The sequence below is a fragment of the Verticillium dahliae genome, genomic scaffold (genome assembly GCF_000150675.1).
Source record: "Verticillium dahliae VdLs.17 supercont1.1 genomic scaffold, whole genome shotgun sequence".
In the NCBI taxonomy this organism is placed as follows: Eukaryota; Fungi; Ascomycota; class Sordariomycetes; order Glomerellales; family Plectosphaerellaceae; genus Verticillium; species Verticillium dahliae.
Genome location: NW_009276921.1, coordinates 1,952,521 through 1,967,820, shown reverse-complemented (window position 1 = coordinate 1,967,820; position 15,300 = coordinate 1,952,521). Strand labels below are relative to the sequence as shown.

The following is a 15,300-nucleotide window of genomic DNA, read 5'->3' as shown; positions in this document are numbered from 1 at the left end:
CTACATTCATGATTCGCGAAAGAGCTCATTCTAATCCACGGGAACCTGCGGCGAAGACGCTGCAGCAGATGCATCGTACCCGCCCGGCCGCCTTCCTCGACACGAAAAAGCGCAGAACTCCTCCATGTTCCTGACGGGGAACCAAAAACTGCCCTGTGCGTTAGAATGGCCTTGTATGGCCGAAGACCCAGACTACTGGTGCAGCCAAGACTGCTCAACATTCTCGGGTAATCGCTTTTGCCATTGGCCCACTAAGCAGAAAGACGGGCAGGCCAACCGATCAGTCGCTTGTTCAAGAGATGTTCCCTGTCTGGGAGTGCCCTGAAGTCTCTCCCCGAGGTTTGTTTCTAACAGCGGGCAATCAGCTGTGCCAGTCCTGTACGCTGGGTTGCCCTACCTTTGAAGCTATGTTGCTTCACGCCTCTTCATATCAGACGACCATCCCGGGCCTAGTCCCAATCCTGAACGGCTTGAATTCTTGAGAAGATCGGCGGAGAGAGTCGCTGAATCTTAATTCTACGATCAGACTGAGTATCTCGTTGATTGTCTCCCAGACTTGGGCTAGGCATTAAACCATCAGAAATCGGTGAAGCTGCTCGGTGGCTGGTGCCTCCTGAACCACCCTCCCCGGTCCCTTTTCGGTATCTTCCGTCGAGGCCCACTTCTTCGTAGAAGAGATCAGCAGATATTGGTAGACATGGCCTAGAACCAGTCAGCTATCTGAGACCTCTGGGAGAAATCTAGGCGTATGAGACGACAACAAAAGCCTACGCCATAACGTCAGTTACTCTCCGCATGTTCCAGTGACGTTGGAAAACTCGTGGCCGACTCACAGCATCAGACAATCCCCAGTTCAGGTGGCGGAGTGTACCAGCTAACCATCCATGAATCTTGGCTCCACGGCTGCAGCTTGCCGCAACAGACCATTCGTTAGCCAGGGAAGATCCTTCCCAATCAAATCATGTTTGTAGCGTTTCAATTTGGTCTCTAGGCCACGGGTAGCTGCAGATTTGATGCATGGAAGGGTGAGGATCAGGAGAATGCTTCCGGTGAACCAGCCGGGCTGACGAGGGCCCCCATTGTGTCCTTCCCATGAAGCAGACCTCGATGATACCCGAGTGAAAAGCCGAAAGAGCACGGAAGCAGTGCTCAATCTATGATAGTCTGGAAAAAAGGCAGAGTTCAGGTATCAATGAAGGAGTATCTTTCAAAGTACAGTGACAGAACCTCTTCAACCCACCTACGGCTATATCTTGTCGTCGAGAGGTCGCACCGCCAGGCACGAAAACGCCGACAGAGAGATCCTCGCGTTGAATAATTGCCACATACGACAATAGCACTAACAACAACCAGATACAAGTTTAGCTCTTTCACCACCCAACCACCCATAAGCGGACGGAGAAGAAAGAGGAGGGGGGGGGGTGTAGTCTTTCATGAACCATCAGGATCTGGGCGGACAGCAAGCAGCCTCCCACCCCTTCTGACTACATAAACGGACCATGTTGTCAACCTGGGAGATAGAGAGGAACGGGAAATTCATCTCCCCACATTTGAACGTCTCGGTTTTTTTGTCTCAGACTTTGCGCAACCACCCTTCTCATGCGCGCGCAGTTGCCTTGGGATCAGAGGACTGACCGACGTCCTCCGAGCTGACCTTTTCGCCCTCCAAGGAGGTCCTGAAGTAGTTGGCTTTAACCTACGTGTGTTCTCTAGTCACTTGTTGACATCCTGTGCCACCGGTTTCGAAAGTTACGTCTTTGAGCTTTTCAGCCCTCGACCATACTGTCTGTACGATCCAAGCCACATCTGGGTTGGTGGTATGTATATATTACCCACGCATCCAGATCCTGCACCTCTCGTCCTCTTGAGAGAATCTTCGGCGCCTATCTTCTCAAATATTCTACCTACAAATATTTACGGATTATACTGAGAGCTACTGCTTCCGTCCTGAGATTCGACCTCACGAAACGCGGCGAATATCTTTCACCCCATCACAGAGACGCAGACAAGCTCTTCATCGACTTTCTCCGTTAAATACGGGAAAGTCTATTCTTCATCTGTAAGTTTCTTCTTCTTCATCTGGCCATTTCAAAGATTGAACACTGTGGCATGGATGACCCGGCCGCTCTTCAGACTTGGATCTTGTCATCATTTACATTTGGGACGGGGCTTTCTGAGCTCCCATTTGCTCGCCCACACTCGAGTGATAAACCTCATGGAGATCGACATGGTTAGACTGATTTCTATCGACAACTAGGGACTACAATCGACCAAAGAAGCTGCTAGTCAGTGCTCCACAGCTTCCTGAAACCCCAGAACCTCGCCAGCCAGACGGTGCACAGCATTGGGGCAAGCTTCTGCTTTCAACTCGTGCTATTGAAGGCAGGTTGCTACATTTTATAATTTATTCTGCCGTCTTCATTGAATCAACCATTTGCTAAATTGAGGAGCATGCCGCCTTTGGGGGGTCACTCTCATGGTTTCAAACGAACTGACTGGACAGCAAGTTTACAGTCTCAAAATCTACCTCTTTTTCAAGCAACCTATCACGTCGACAACAGATGACAGGGGCATTTTTGGAGGTCAGATTTAGCCCTGAGGCAGCTGACACTGCAAGCACTGATTGCTGTACAGATTGTCAAAGACGTTGGAAACGAGCATCACAGCACCGACTCGAACTTCTACTGCAGTGGCGTACCATTCGGTGTGCCAGTAAACGGCGGTATGAGCCATAAGGTAGGCCTGATTTCTTCTGATACTTAATTAGTCCCATGGCTGTCGGCTGTGCTGGATTTGGAGATCCTTCATGAAAGACGGGCTGAGGGCCAGGGCCTGAATGCCGCAGCCGCTTCGCGCAAGTCGGCCAAGTCGGCCAACCCAACAAAACACCAGCATTCAAGTATCCCGCTACGACGACATGAGCCATGAAGAACATATAAGAACTTGGATTATACTGGCTAGTGTGGATTGAAAAAGGGTTGGTGTCTTGTCGTGAGGTGAGTCGCTCAGCTTTTTTTCATCCTTCAGAAGCGCAATTCGCGATTGCGGAAGGCTTCGTGAAATTGTGGCAGACAAACCTGGCTTTCTTTCGCGACCCAGGGCAGACGTGCTTTTGGGTGGTGGGCCAGACACCAGAGATGCAGTCTTCAGTGGTTCCGAAATGCCTTTGCTCAGACTGCCTCTTCTCCCCAATCATCTTCTTTGCTCAGAGACGGTACTGCAAGAAAGGGTAGCCTGCCCTTCAGAATGCACTCTCGTGTCTGTGCCTGGTATACCTGGTTTGCTCTCCGGCACTGGTTCCATGTACCAGCGGGGGACTGCGAGGTACTCAGTTGTACTCTTTCGCCCCGAGGACACAGTGCTCCGGCACTAGTTTGTCAGGCCGCCAGCCTGCTTGAACAATGCCCTCACGCTCAGCCTTCCCACCGCCCTCTGACAGTGCTTCAAAATCTGGCTCGAGTCCAGTATTGTACCGTCAGGAATAGTCTCGCTAACAAACGGGTCGTTGTGATTCACAGGTCACAGCCAGCTTGCAACGGCTATAAGCGCACGACCCCTGCCGGGCTGACACAGGTTCACAAGAGGCTGGATCATAGCTCCTTTTAGGATAATGCTTGCATGATCGCAATATCCACGAACCTAGGTATCTGAATTGAAAAGGCTGACCTGTATTGTTGCTATAGACGGACTACGAGCCATCTCCAGCTCCTCCTGGGCTGGAATATCTGGATATACAGCACCAAGGACATAACATACCGTAAGTTCCGAACTCCTATTGGTTTTGTTCGAGAGCCAGCCTGGCCGGCGGTAAGAGAATGCTAGGAGCCACTGGATTATTTCTTGCTGTCGGCTTAAAAGCCCACCATCTGCACGTCTGCTCCCTTTCTCACCCCCCCCCGGACACACCTTCACTGGCATAAGCCCGGAACCCCAACAACATCCTGACGTCTTCTTTTGCCCTACATCTTCATTGTCTCCTTGGTGTTCCCCGACGACGCGGCGAACCTACAACCCCCGATCCTAGTCACGCAAGCGGCCGATATGCGAACTCATGGGTAGCTGCTTTGGCACCGGGTGTGCTACCTAGATTCTGGACACTGAGGTCTCTGTCATTCCGCGATGTGTGGGCTCCCAGCTTCCGACCCTGTATACCGTGTCCCTGTGCAACTCCAGTGCTGGCAGTAGGACGAGTCGGTTGCACCGACACTGTGTCTTGCATGGGGTCGCAGTACAACAGTCACTGTTCCAACCCTTCAACCTTCCATGCCTGCAGCGAGGATCTAGCTGAAGGCGGCCCAGCTGACTGGTAATAGATACGACCACAGTACCAATGCTGCTTCTCTGTCAATAGACGGGCCAACTCAACCGGCGCCTGGACTGATAAATCTTTTTCATCCGCCAGTCTTGAACACAACAACACCATACTCCCCAGACGGGGGCGCTTTCTACACGTCCGCCTCCAACATATACCAGACCCTCGACGTCCGACCTCGCTTGGGATCGAAGTAGGTTCTGCCATGAGCTTTGGTCACTCTGAACCACTGGCCTTGGCTCCAGCTTGTGCGGTCGATGCTTGCTAACCGACATAAAGCATCGGCAATCCTCTCGGCTCGTCCCTTGGCCCTAGGACGACGGCATTGCCGCACCTTGGGACCCAAATCAGCACTCGAGACCAGTATTCGACAGCCACTCCGACCTTCAAGAGGCCAACTGAGCATTTGTCGAGGTCTCCCTCCTTTACAGCCTCTGTAAACAGACGACACCCTCTGTCGCCGACACCCAGCCCCATCACCAATTTTACGAATGCCGTTAGAATGGACCAATACTCTTCAAAGACCCCGGCCAGCGTGCCACCTTTGAGTTCGATCACCACTTTGGGCAGCCTTTCGTACGCCGATGCGTCGTCAGCGACGGGAACACTATCAGTCAAGATAGAGATCCAGGGCAACATCGACAAAGGCTTCTTCCAGTCTGATTGCGAATGGACGTGCTACAGGCGTAATTACTTCTCTTGCATCTGTTCTTACAGCCTGTCACCATACTATCCTTCCCAGCCTTTGCAATTTCAGCAACTCGGCTCCAAGCAGCCACTCACCGTCTTCGGATTTGCCATGTCAATTTCGGCGGTCGTTGCCGATAATGACAGCCACACCATCGAACTTGTTCAGCATACGCCGAAACGAGACAAGGGACCTATTGCGAAGCCTGATAAGGTTCGTCTCGTGCCAAAGCCGCCGCAGCCTGTTCACCATCCTCTCGGGCTGTACGCACATGATTCAGGGATGGGAGGGCCATCAAGAATGGGGTATCCGGACGCTTTTAGCGGCGGCCATCCTGCAGGCGATGCATACCAGAACGAGCATACCTTTGAGAGAATCCAGTTCAAGCAGGCCACGGCGAATAATGGGAAAAGACGAGCTGCGCAGCAGTACTACCACCTCGTCATTGAGCTCTGGGCAGACGTCGGCTCACAAGCAGCCGAGAAATTTGTCAGGGTTGCTTATCGGAAGTCAGCAAAGATGATCGTGCGGGGCCGGTCCCCCGGGCATTACCAAGGAGAAAGACGCGGAAGCACGAGCAGTGGACCGGGCGGTTCTGGGGGGAGCATGGGCGGGTTCAGTGGCGGACCGATGATTCCTCCCGAATTCCCACCTTCCGGGCCGTCGATGGGCCCAGCATACGGTAACCACTTTGAACCGAGGGGAGGGATGAGCAGTTTTGGACCAGCACGCCATCACCACGAAATGGCGTACGAGCCCATGATCCCCCATGAGGATATCAAGCCCCTTGACACAACAAAGGGATACCAGTATTACCCAGGACCGATGTATGAGGGGCCGCACGGCGAAAAGGGTGGTATCGACGTGTTTCACCCACACCGAAATGGACATGAAGGCGCCTTGCCCCATATGGCAGCCAGCCTCGAGCCACCACACGACAGATTCAAGAGGGATCCCGAGGCGGACATGCTATCGGGTCGATTCATGCCTGGGCCGCTCGCAGTCAGCAACCGCTGTAACACGTATGAAGGCAAAAGCACCTCAACAGGCTACTATCCTACGGCAGTGCCACCGAGCACCATCAACATTGCCAACATCACTTAGTCTCCTGGTCATCTCACGATACCAGGTTTCCGTACAAGACAGCGGCAGACGTTGATCAGCACAATCTTCAAGACAACTGAAGGGCCCGATTGCTGCACAAGAAGACAATGGGAATGGGTATGGCTGGCGTTTGGGCGTCACTTGTGGGTTCGAATCACGGTGAAGGAAAAAGGAGGGAAAGGCCTGTCGCAACACTGGCTGGGATGACACCAAGGGCAGAAAAGATCTTCTCTTAATCTCGAGACACGGTGGGCTGGCAGGAACGGCTTCAGAGGAAATTTGGACGCGAAAACTGAGACGAAGTAACGGGACGACGAGCGAAGAATATCAAGAGAGTGAATACCCGGGGTGCGCTGATTTTATATTTCTTTATCCGTCACTCGCTCTTCCAGAAGTAGCGTCACTCGATGTCGCCATCTCTTCTATTGTTTCTCCTGTTTTCTTCTTCTTATTCTCGGTAGTTGAACATGGACAGACAGTCGGTGCGATTAAACCAGGAATTGGTGCACTGGGAGAGGACGGGGATGTACGAGAGATGGTGACGAGTGGGTGGACCACGAGCACGAACAACAAGATGGGTCGGCGGACAAGGGGATAGGAGCCACGCACCGAGGCGCATTAGCAGGGCAATGCCGGTGTATGGTATGTTTCGACCTCGGGCCGGGAACGAACGTTTTGCTCTTCTCCTAACAACGAACCACTGACTTTGCCATTTTCTGTTTCTTCGGCTCACATACTTGGGAAAATTCGATCACGGTGTCGTTGCGGCGAGTGTCCCATGCTGTGCGGCGTGGTCAGTCTAAACGACTCGCGTCGGGCACGACAGGCGAGCTTTCGGGCCCGAAAACGCTAGAAGGGAAGCGGAGGGCCTTCCTCCTCCATCGAGAGGGGGGACGCTATGTGCAGCCAACACCGGATGCGAATTCCCCCTCGCAGCTCGAACGAAGGGCTTCACCTCTCCTTTCTCCGGCGGGGCGATTCAGCGAGACATTGCCGTGGTCGCTCGAAAGCGATGGCAGAATTCAGCCGTGACGCCCCCAAACTGGACGTCGGGCTCTTAGCCGGCCACGTCCATACACCTGTGCCCACTGTGCCCCTCCAGCCTGGTTTCGAGAGAGTGACAGTTTAGTTTCCTGGGTGATGGCCTAGGGTCGTTGGCTTGCGTGTTTCTCGCTGCGAGACCCGGTAGCTGTCCTGAGGGCGTGCAACTGCAGGTCGCATACAATGCGTGACAGGGGGTGAGGCATCGCAGCCAGCACCCGTAGGGTCAGACAACGACCCTAGCCGATCGTGCCCGGTGAGCTCTGAGTCCAATCAAGCCGCAATACGATACAGGATGAAGCCATAACACGCAGAAGACGTTGCTCACGCAACCTCGCACCTCCTCAGATGACTTTGGAATGCCGCAAAGGCGAAATAGGGGCGGGACTGCAGGATGTTCAATTAAGGTTTTCGCACTTGTCGAAATCCGGGCGCGGCTCGGGATTGACTCGGAGCATTTTGACTCAGAGCCCTCACATCACTCGACGATCGATGACTGCCTGAGCGGATGATCATAAGTGGAGGGGGAAGAAGGGGAAAGGGAAGGGTCCACTTGAGGGAAGGAGCATCATCCCCAGGAGGAAGGAGGCATGAGTTGGGAGAGAAAGAGCCATCGTGTAGCAGGCGACGGGAAGAAGGCACACAGCTGACCAGAACAAGGCGAGGCAGGAAAGAGGGGACGGCACTGTGGCCTGTGACTGCCCTGCCTTGGTCAATTCCACTACAGAGCGGACACGCCTGCCTGGAAAATTCGATGGCGGGGTGGCTAGGCCCTAGGCCCTGGAAGCCAGGCGCAAGAGCGCTATTTTCGGCCTTCTCTGGCGGCCTGTCAGGTGGTTACTTCCCATAAGGTAGCTGCAGGCCCAGCGCGACCAGGCCTTTCTGATCAAGTGTCAGTCTACCTCGACGCACAGCACCTCACCTTCTTTGGCCTTCTGCCGTTCCCTTTCACCTACCACCTGACCTAGGTACCTACCTCCAAGCCGCTGGATGCTTTGCCCAGCTTTCCCACACACAAACAGGGTGCACAACACTCACACGTACCAGGGGAGCACCTGATCTTAGGCGCAAGACCCTATCCTCAACGGATTCTGCCTCAGTTCGGTCCCTCGCATGCCAAACACATCACTAATAAGATAAGCAGGCGAATCCAAATGGAGAGCCAGACCGAAGCCCAGGAGACAGTTGAGAGAGGTGTGCGTCAACTCTCATATCGTCCCGAATGGAAGAGGCTCGTGCTGACGGTCCAGCCCGACTCTCCCGCTGTCAGGAACCTCAGAAGAACCATCAAGTACCTTTCCGTACCTCCATATCCTCGTCTCTGGCCTCGTCTCTGGCAAAAGACGTGCCGTCGCCCCCCACCACCGACCTCGTCTCGTTTGCAGCGCATGCAACCCCTGTCGTCCAAGAGTCCAGCTCCATCCTCCCTGGACCACCCGTCACGCGTCGGAATCTACGACGACAGACACGGCGCACTACTTGAGGCTTTCTCCACCTAGCTGCTCGGAAGTAACCGCAGCATCGTGAATGTCGTGGCCTGCATCAACACCACCGAGTCTGGTCAGCCAGCGCCTCTGTAACCATTGTCGGGCGAAGCAGCTCGGTCGACTTGCTTTTCCTTCTTTTCATTCACGGACCTCCTGCACACGGACCCATTCAACGTGTCGAATGCTGTAGTCGTCAGTGGCCCCAGTAGACTGCGTCAGTGGCACGCCTGACAGAAATATCGTCCCGCACGCGACAATCCTCGGGCGCCCGTTTCACGAACCGTCATTGCTCAGCCTTACACGTCTGAGTCTTCTCCAATCTTGCTGTCTCAGCCAGATGGCTAGCCCACTGACCATCCACCATCTCTCGATATGTCTCACCGCATGCAGACCAACCAGCCTTGGGCACCATGATGCGAGGGTGCCTGCTGCCATCGCGCGTGAGAAGGTGCGAAACGCAGACGTGGATCGTTCTTAGCCATCTACCCAAGGAATCCTCCGTCCACATGGGTACCGACACTGGCCCTCTCGTCCATGCCGACCGCCCGGGACATCGTCGCTCACGGCCTACATCTCCTCTTGCTGCCTCTGTGGCCCAATCGGAAGAATCCTGTGGCGACAAGCTAGCCAGACGCCCCCAAGAGCCCACCCCGTTCCGTTGACGGCGGTGTGGAGGGCTGCTCATTCATCTGGACCGTGCAAAAGCTGACTGGTTGGCCGTACTCGCCTTCACAGGCACATTCGGAACAGGGTAAAAACGCCTCATCAACTCGCCATGGCCACCCGTGCTTCCGATAACCGTCACAAGCATGGCGTTGTGGCTTGTCCGATCGGGAGCCGCTACGCATTGGGATTGGCTCCATGATCCCAGCACGTGCAGCACTGTGCCAGACCAGCACCACGCAGCAGAAACAATGCAGGCCGGGGAAAGGCATCGCCCTCACCAGGACAACACGAGCACATGCGTTTGATTTGGGACTGGGCCCGAGGCCACGCACCCCAACGCCTCGCGGCTCCTCCCACCCATGCCACTGACGAAGGCCTTGGCAACATCGAAGGCTCACCAGGACTTGACGCCAGTGTTTCGAGCTGGGCAACAAGACCTTTGACCTACACCGGTCTGGCGTTGCTGGAGGGTCCCCGCCCCCCTGACCGGGAGCCCTTTTTTTGCTTGTCGAAACCGGTGTGGCGAAAGTGTGGATGTGAATACACGCTGCTGCTGCGATGGCCCTCCCACACCCCCATATGCCAGAGCTCAAGCATTGTGTGCATCGCTAGCCGGGGTAGGCAAAATACAACCGCTGCCGGGCGCCATACCAAGACTCTCCTTTGTTCACCGGTCCCAGCTGCTCGAGACGCTGCTAGGCCTTTGCCATGAGCCATATCCCAGCGTCAGGCCAACAGAACCATCGCGCCTTGAGGCCACGATGAATGGGCGTTGAGGATGGCCAGAAGAGGTTGTCAGCGAGCCTGCTTGTGTAACCACCCAACATCCGGTCGGTCTGGGCGATCTGCCTTGCAGCAGCTGATCAGCAAAGCCAAGTCGGGTGCTGACTTGCTCCTCTCCCGTCGGCTGCCTGCCGTGCTGAGGGAGGGCGAAAAGTATCCAGTGTTCTCATCCTCACTCGCCTCATTCTCAGAGGTTTGGATGATGACGGGGCCAGTGGCTCACTGACTCACATAGAGCAATGTAACCCACACAGGCCCACTTGTTCTGCTTGACGTCGCCTTCGCTGCGACCATGTGGGATCCTCGGGAGACGACCCAAGGTGCATCGGGACTGGGGCAACCATACGTGCCACTTGGCAACCTTCTCGAACATGTTTTGTCGGATTCCACTGGAGGCATAATCAAACTTGAGGCTTTGCATATCTCGTATCTTGCCATCTTCCAGCTTCAAAATCAACATGCTCATCCTTTTAACAGGCCGGTACCTATAATGCAACAGCCCAAGACCGGGTTCCTACCGGAATGTGCTTCGGCACCCAGGTGGCCTGTCGTACAGGAAGCGCCGCGCCCGCCCACGAGAATGACACTCTGCCAATGATGGAAGCCGGCGAAAGGAGGGCCGTTCAAGGGGCAGCGCTAGCAACACGGTAGTGCGGCAGCACAGCATGTGGCCTTCACGGGTTGGAGCAGTGTACAATTCGGCAGGCAAGGATCTTGCGGTTTTGGGGATGAAGTCGCACGGGGAAAAGCCACCAAGATCTTACTGGGACGCCGTCGCACGAGTGATTTTCTTTTTCCGTTTCCGCTTTTGCTCTTGAAACTTGAAATTAGTAGTAGCCATCGCTGTGCAATCCTCAACTTCGAGCGAGGGCGGCTGTGGCCATCTGACATGCATCGGATTCCAGCGATGGCAGGCGGCGCCTGCTCGACCTGAGAACGTCGAACCGGACTTGGGTCGGAATTCTTTTTAAAGACATGCAAGAGTTCGCAGTCCTCCAATGCGGTCCGAGACGCATGGTGTAGGATCGCAATAGATCCATGGCCGACAGGTCCGGCTAGTGACCTGTACTGTGATGAGTCAAAACTGAGAGTGACCTGGCTTCAGACTTGAACTATACCCGGCGCTCCTTCGACAGATACGGGGGGCTTGCCCTGACGGCGTTGCGAAGTAGTCCGCTCTGTTACGATTAAGATGTGGTATCTGACTGAGTTTTTGCCACCAGGTATAAAGCTCTTTATATGATACATGTGTCGGCCCGCACTCTCTCTATGAGCAGATGCGACCTCATCTCCCTTCGAAAGATGGCATCCGACATTCTTACGACCTGGCACATCTCGACAGCGTCATGAACCCGCACGACGTCGGCGCCGCCCGAGACGGCCGCGGCGACGGTGGCGGCGGTGCCCCAGATGCGCTCTTCGGCCTTGGGAACGCCAGTGACGCGGCCGATGAAGCTCTTGCGGCTCGAGCCGACGAGCCAGGGAAAGCCCTCGAGGCCAGGCCAGGCCCGCAGCTCGGGCAGTCGGCTCAGGAGTTCGAGGTTCTGCTCGCCCACCTTGGCGAAGCCGAGGCCGGGGTCGAGGACAATGCGCCAGCGGCGGATACCGGCGGCCTCGGCCTCGGCGACGCGTTCAAGAAGCTCGCGGGCGACGGTGGGGACGAGGCCGTCGGGGTAGTCGTTCAGAGACGACATGGTCTGTGGGGTGCCGCGCATGTGCATGAGGCAAACGGTGGCGCCGGCGCGGGCCACGAGGGGCAGCATGTCGCGGTCAAGCTGGCCGGCGGATATGTCGTTGACAAGGTCGGCGCCAGCGGCGAGGGCAGCCTCGGCGACGGGGGCGCGGTACGTATCGATGCTGATGGGGAGGTGGGCGAGCTCAGGGATGGAGCGGACGAGACGGATGGCCGGAACGACGCGCGCGATCTCCTCTTCGGCCGACACGTCGGGGCGACCCGGGGCTGAGGACTGGCCGCCAATGTCGATCATGGTGGCACCGGCGGCGTGGGCGGCAAGGAGAGTGTCCGGCAGGGACGCCGAGGTGTGAACGCCGCCGTCTGAGAAAGAGTCGGGGGTGATGTTGACGATGGCCATGACATGTGTTTTGCGGGTCGGCGTGAGGGCCGTGATGAAGGGCGCCGGTGCCGGTGCGAGGGGCGTCAGGGGGGAAAGAGGAGGATGAGAGGGAGTGAGCTCATTGAGGTAGTCCTGGGTGAGCTTCCAGGGGTTTGAGGCGTAGAGGGGTTTGGCGGGGATGAGCCTGGATCGTTGTCAGCTGCCGGTTTGTCTCTGTCCAGGCGTGCTTGGGAATGATGCATTGTTCAAAGCAACAAAAAGATTCAGAACATACTCGGCTAACGGTCGCAGCACAAACTCCCTTTCGGGAATGCCGACATGAGGGACGGTGAGACGGTCATGGGTGATCTTCTCATCGCCGTACAGAAGAATGTCGAGGTCGATGTTCCGGGGCCCCTTGTCGACGAACTTTTGTCGACCCAGCGTCCTCTCGATATCCTGCAGGACGTCCAGCAGGGCGAGGGGCTCCAGCGTTGTCTCGACCTGTTCACATGGTTGAGCAAACAGAAAATTATTTCACACACAGGGGGGTCAGTTCTTCGAACAGCAGGCAGACGAACCTCACATGCTCCATTGACGAATCTATCTTGCTCTAGGACGTACATGGGCTCCGTCTCCCACAGGCTGCTGGTCCTCTTGACGTGGACGCCGCGGGCCTCCATCTCGCGGCAGGCCTTCTCGATCCAGCCGATCCGGTCGCCGAGGTTGCTGCCGAGGGCAATGTAGGCGGTGACGGTCTTGGGCTCGGCGGGGCCGGCGGAGGCGCGACGGCCGCAGCCGCAGCCGCCGACGGGTCTGCCGTCATCCTCCATGACGGGGCTGCTCGTCTTGAGGCGCTTGGTGCTGCCGGGTTCGGGCGCCGCCGACTTGTTCGTGGTGGGGCCGAACGGGGCCGTGGTGGTAGTCGTTGTGTTTTTGGCTACTGGCCAGGCGTGCTTGGTGAAGTGGTGTCGACGGGGAGCGTGACGGCAGACGGCAATGGGCACCTGGTGAGGGCAGCGGACATGGCGGAGCGAGGCCGACTGAGAGCAGCCTCTATGCAGAGTGGAGGCAAATGAGGTGAGTGATTTCATGGTCGACTCGCCTCACTTCTTGGGATGGACCTCGACCTGTCTCTCAGCGCTTGATTTTTTTTTTTTTTTTTTTTCAGCGGGCGCAATTCGCTTGAGAATCTCCGATGTCTGGAGGGGATTGGATAATCGAATTGGACGTGCTTATTTGGATGTTAACCGTGATAGTCAGCAATCGGATTCGTGCAATACGGATTCGCGCATCTTAGTCATCTTTGAAGTGCCAGATTCAGCTGCTGAGTGCCAGATGCCAGACCAGACACCAGGTGCCAGACAGTCCAGACAACAATGGGCCTTTGGGACGGGAGGGGAAAGAAGCTTGATTTGAGAGATGCAACATGGGCCCTGCATTCTCGCCATGTTCCTCGAAAGAAGGTTTATCATGTCTCGTGTGCGTTTCCCTGCGCCATTCGATCCTTGGGGTTTCCCCTCTCGATCTGCCGACCTCAAACTCCAGACCTTCAGATCTAGGCTTGCCAGGCTTGCCAGGCTCGCCAGGCCACGCGCACATTCGTTCCTCGGCAAACCTTCCCCAGATCTCAACCGGGTTCACGCCAGGCTGTTTGCGGCATAGCCCCAGAGATCACAGGTGAGCCTCGGTTCGGCCTGAGGTCCAACTGTGGATGTGGGGGAATGCATCAGGACAGAGCAGCGACCGCGGCCGTCATTCGACACGAGGGCAGCGCTCCGCCGTCCTGGTGACGCCCTTTAAACAGAAACCATCCTCCGAGATCCTTTCCTCGTCTTTCTTTCCCGCCCAACACAAACAACCACCTCTTTTCATTTTTAACCCCCCCTCATTCTTCTCAGCGATCCTCTCTGTCTTCCTTGCACACAGAGCCATCTTTGTTGTTTGATCCTCCAGATACCCCTATCACCCATCTCTTTCGCCCCCCTCTCCCCACCTCCAGAAAGCAGACACAATGGCGTCTCCTCGTAAGTGCCACACCCACTGTCACATGCGCGCGTTTGGCAAGATGGCCCAGAAACCCTTCACCCCCACCCTCTTGCGATGGAGAGCAAGAAGAACAGCGCGCTGACATGAAATCATATCCAACAGAGAAGATCCGCACCCCCATCACCGATCTTTTCAAGATCAACCACCCCATCCTGCTCGCCGGCATGAACGTCGCCGCTGGCCCCAAGCTGGCTGCCGCCGTCACCAACGCCGGCGGCATGGGCGTCATTGGCGGTGTCGGCTACACCCCCGAGATGCTCAAGGACCAGATCGCCGAGCTCAAGGAGCACCTGACGGACAAGAACGCTCCCTTCGGCGTCGACCTGCTGCTGCCCCAGGTTGGTGGCAGCGCGCGCAAGACCAAGTAAGCCATGCTCCTTCGCCGCTGACGCTTGGCACTGGCACGTGCCGGGCGTTCTGTCTCTCTCCCTCCCTCTCTCTCTCTCCCTCTCTCTCTCTCTCTCTCTTCTCTCCACACCCCCGTGGCGCACCCCGCTGACCTCTTCTCCAGCTACGACTACACCAAGGGCAAGCTCGACGGCCTCGTTGACATCATCATCGAGTCTGGCGCCAAGCTCTTCGTCTCTGCCGTGGGTGTGCCCCCCAAGCACGTCGTCGACAGGCTCCACGCCGCCGGCGTTGTCTACATGAACATGATCGGCCACCCCAAGCACGTCAAGAAGTGCCTGGAGCTCGGCGTCGACATCATCTGCGCCCAGGGTGGCGAGGGTGGCGGCCACACCGGTGACGTCCCCACGACCGTCCTCATCCCCGCCGTCGTCGACCTCGTCAAGGGCCACAAGTCCCCCGTCACCGGCGGCCCCGTCCAGGTCGTCGCCGCCGGCGGCATCTACAACGGCCAGACCCTCGCCGCCGCCCTCATGCTCGGCGCCAGCGGCGTCTGGGTCGGCACCCGCTTCATCCTCACCGACGAGGCCGGTGCCCCCAAGGCCCACAAGGAGGCCGTCCAGACGGCTGGCCACGACGACAACGTCCGCACCATCATCTTCACCGGCCGCCCCATGCGCGTCCGCAACAACCCCTACATCAACAACTGGGAGACGGAGCGCCAGCAGGAGATGCGCGACCTCGCCGGCCAAGGGCACCATTCCCTAC

General features: G+C 56.6%; 3 protein-coding genes across 3 annotated transcripts in view; 2 read left to right on the top strand and 1 right to left on the bottom strand.

The window, feature by feature from the left end:
- Positions 1-4,814: 4,814 nt before the first annotated feature.
- Positions 4,815-6,104, top strand: VDAG_00592 (uncharacterized protein; the record flags this gene model as incomplete). Its single annotated transcript, XM_009651969.1, has 1 exon — positions 4,815-6,104. One exon carries the CDS (start codon positions 4,815-4,817, stop codon positions 6,102-6,104), a length of 1,290 nt encoding a protein of 429 aa, XP_009650264.1.
- Positions 6,105-10,841: 4,737 nt separating this feature from the next.
- On the bottom strand, positions 10,842-13,229 carry VDAG_00591 (folic acid synthesis protein; the record flags this gene model as incomplete). The annotated part of the gene is made up of 4 exons (XM_009651968.1): positions 10,842-10,901; positions 11,404-12,340; positions 12,431-12,639; positions 12,717-13,229. The coding sequence occupies 4 exons, from the start codon at positions 13,227-13,229 to the stop codon at positions 10,842-10,844; spliced, it is 1,719 nt and encodes a 572-aa protein (XP_009650263.1).
- Positions 13,230-14,149: 920 nt separating this feature from the next.
- Positions 14,150-15,300, top strand: part of VDAG_00590 (oxidoreductase 2-nitropropane dioxygenase family) — a gene marked incomplete at both ends in the record, with an annotated part of 1,411 nt that continues 260 nt past the window's right edge. Inside the window, 3 exons of the mRNA XM_009651967.1 lie at positions 14,150-14,162; positions 14,287-14,548; positions 14,696-15,212. Of these exons, the coding sequence (XP_009650262.1) occupies positions 14,150-14,162; positions 14,287-14,548; positions 14,696-15,212 (792 nt within the window). The remainder of the gene's footprint in view (positions 14,163-14,286; positions 14,549-14,695; positions 15,213-15,300) is intronic.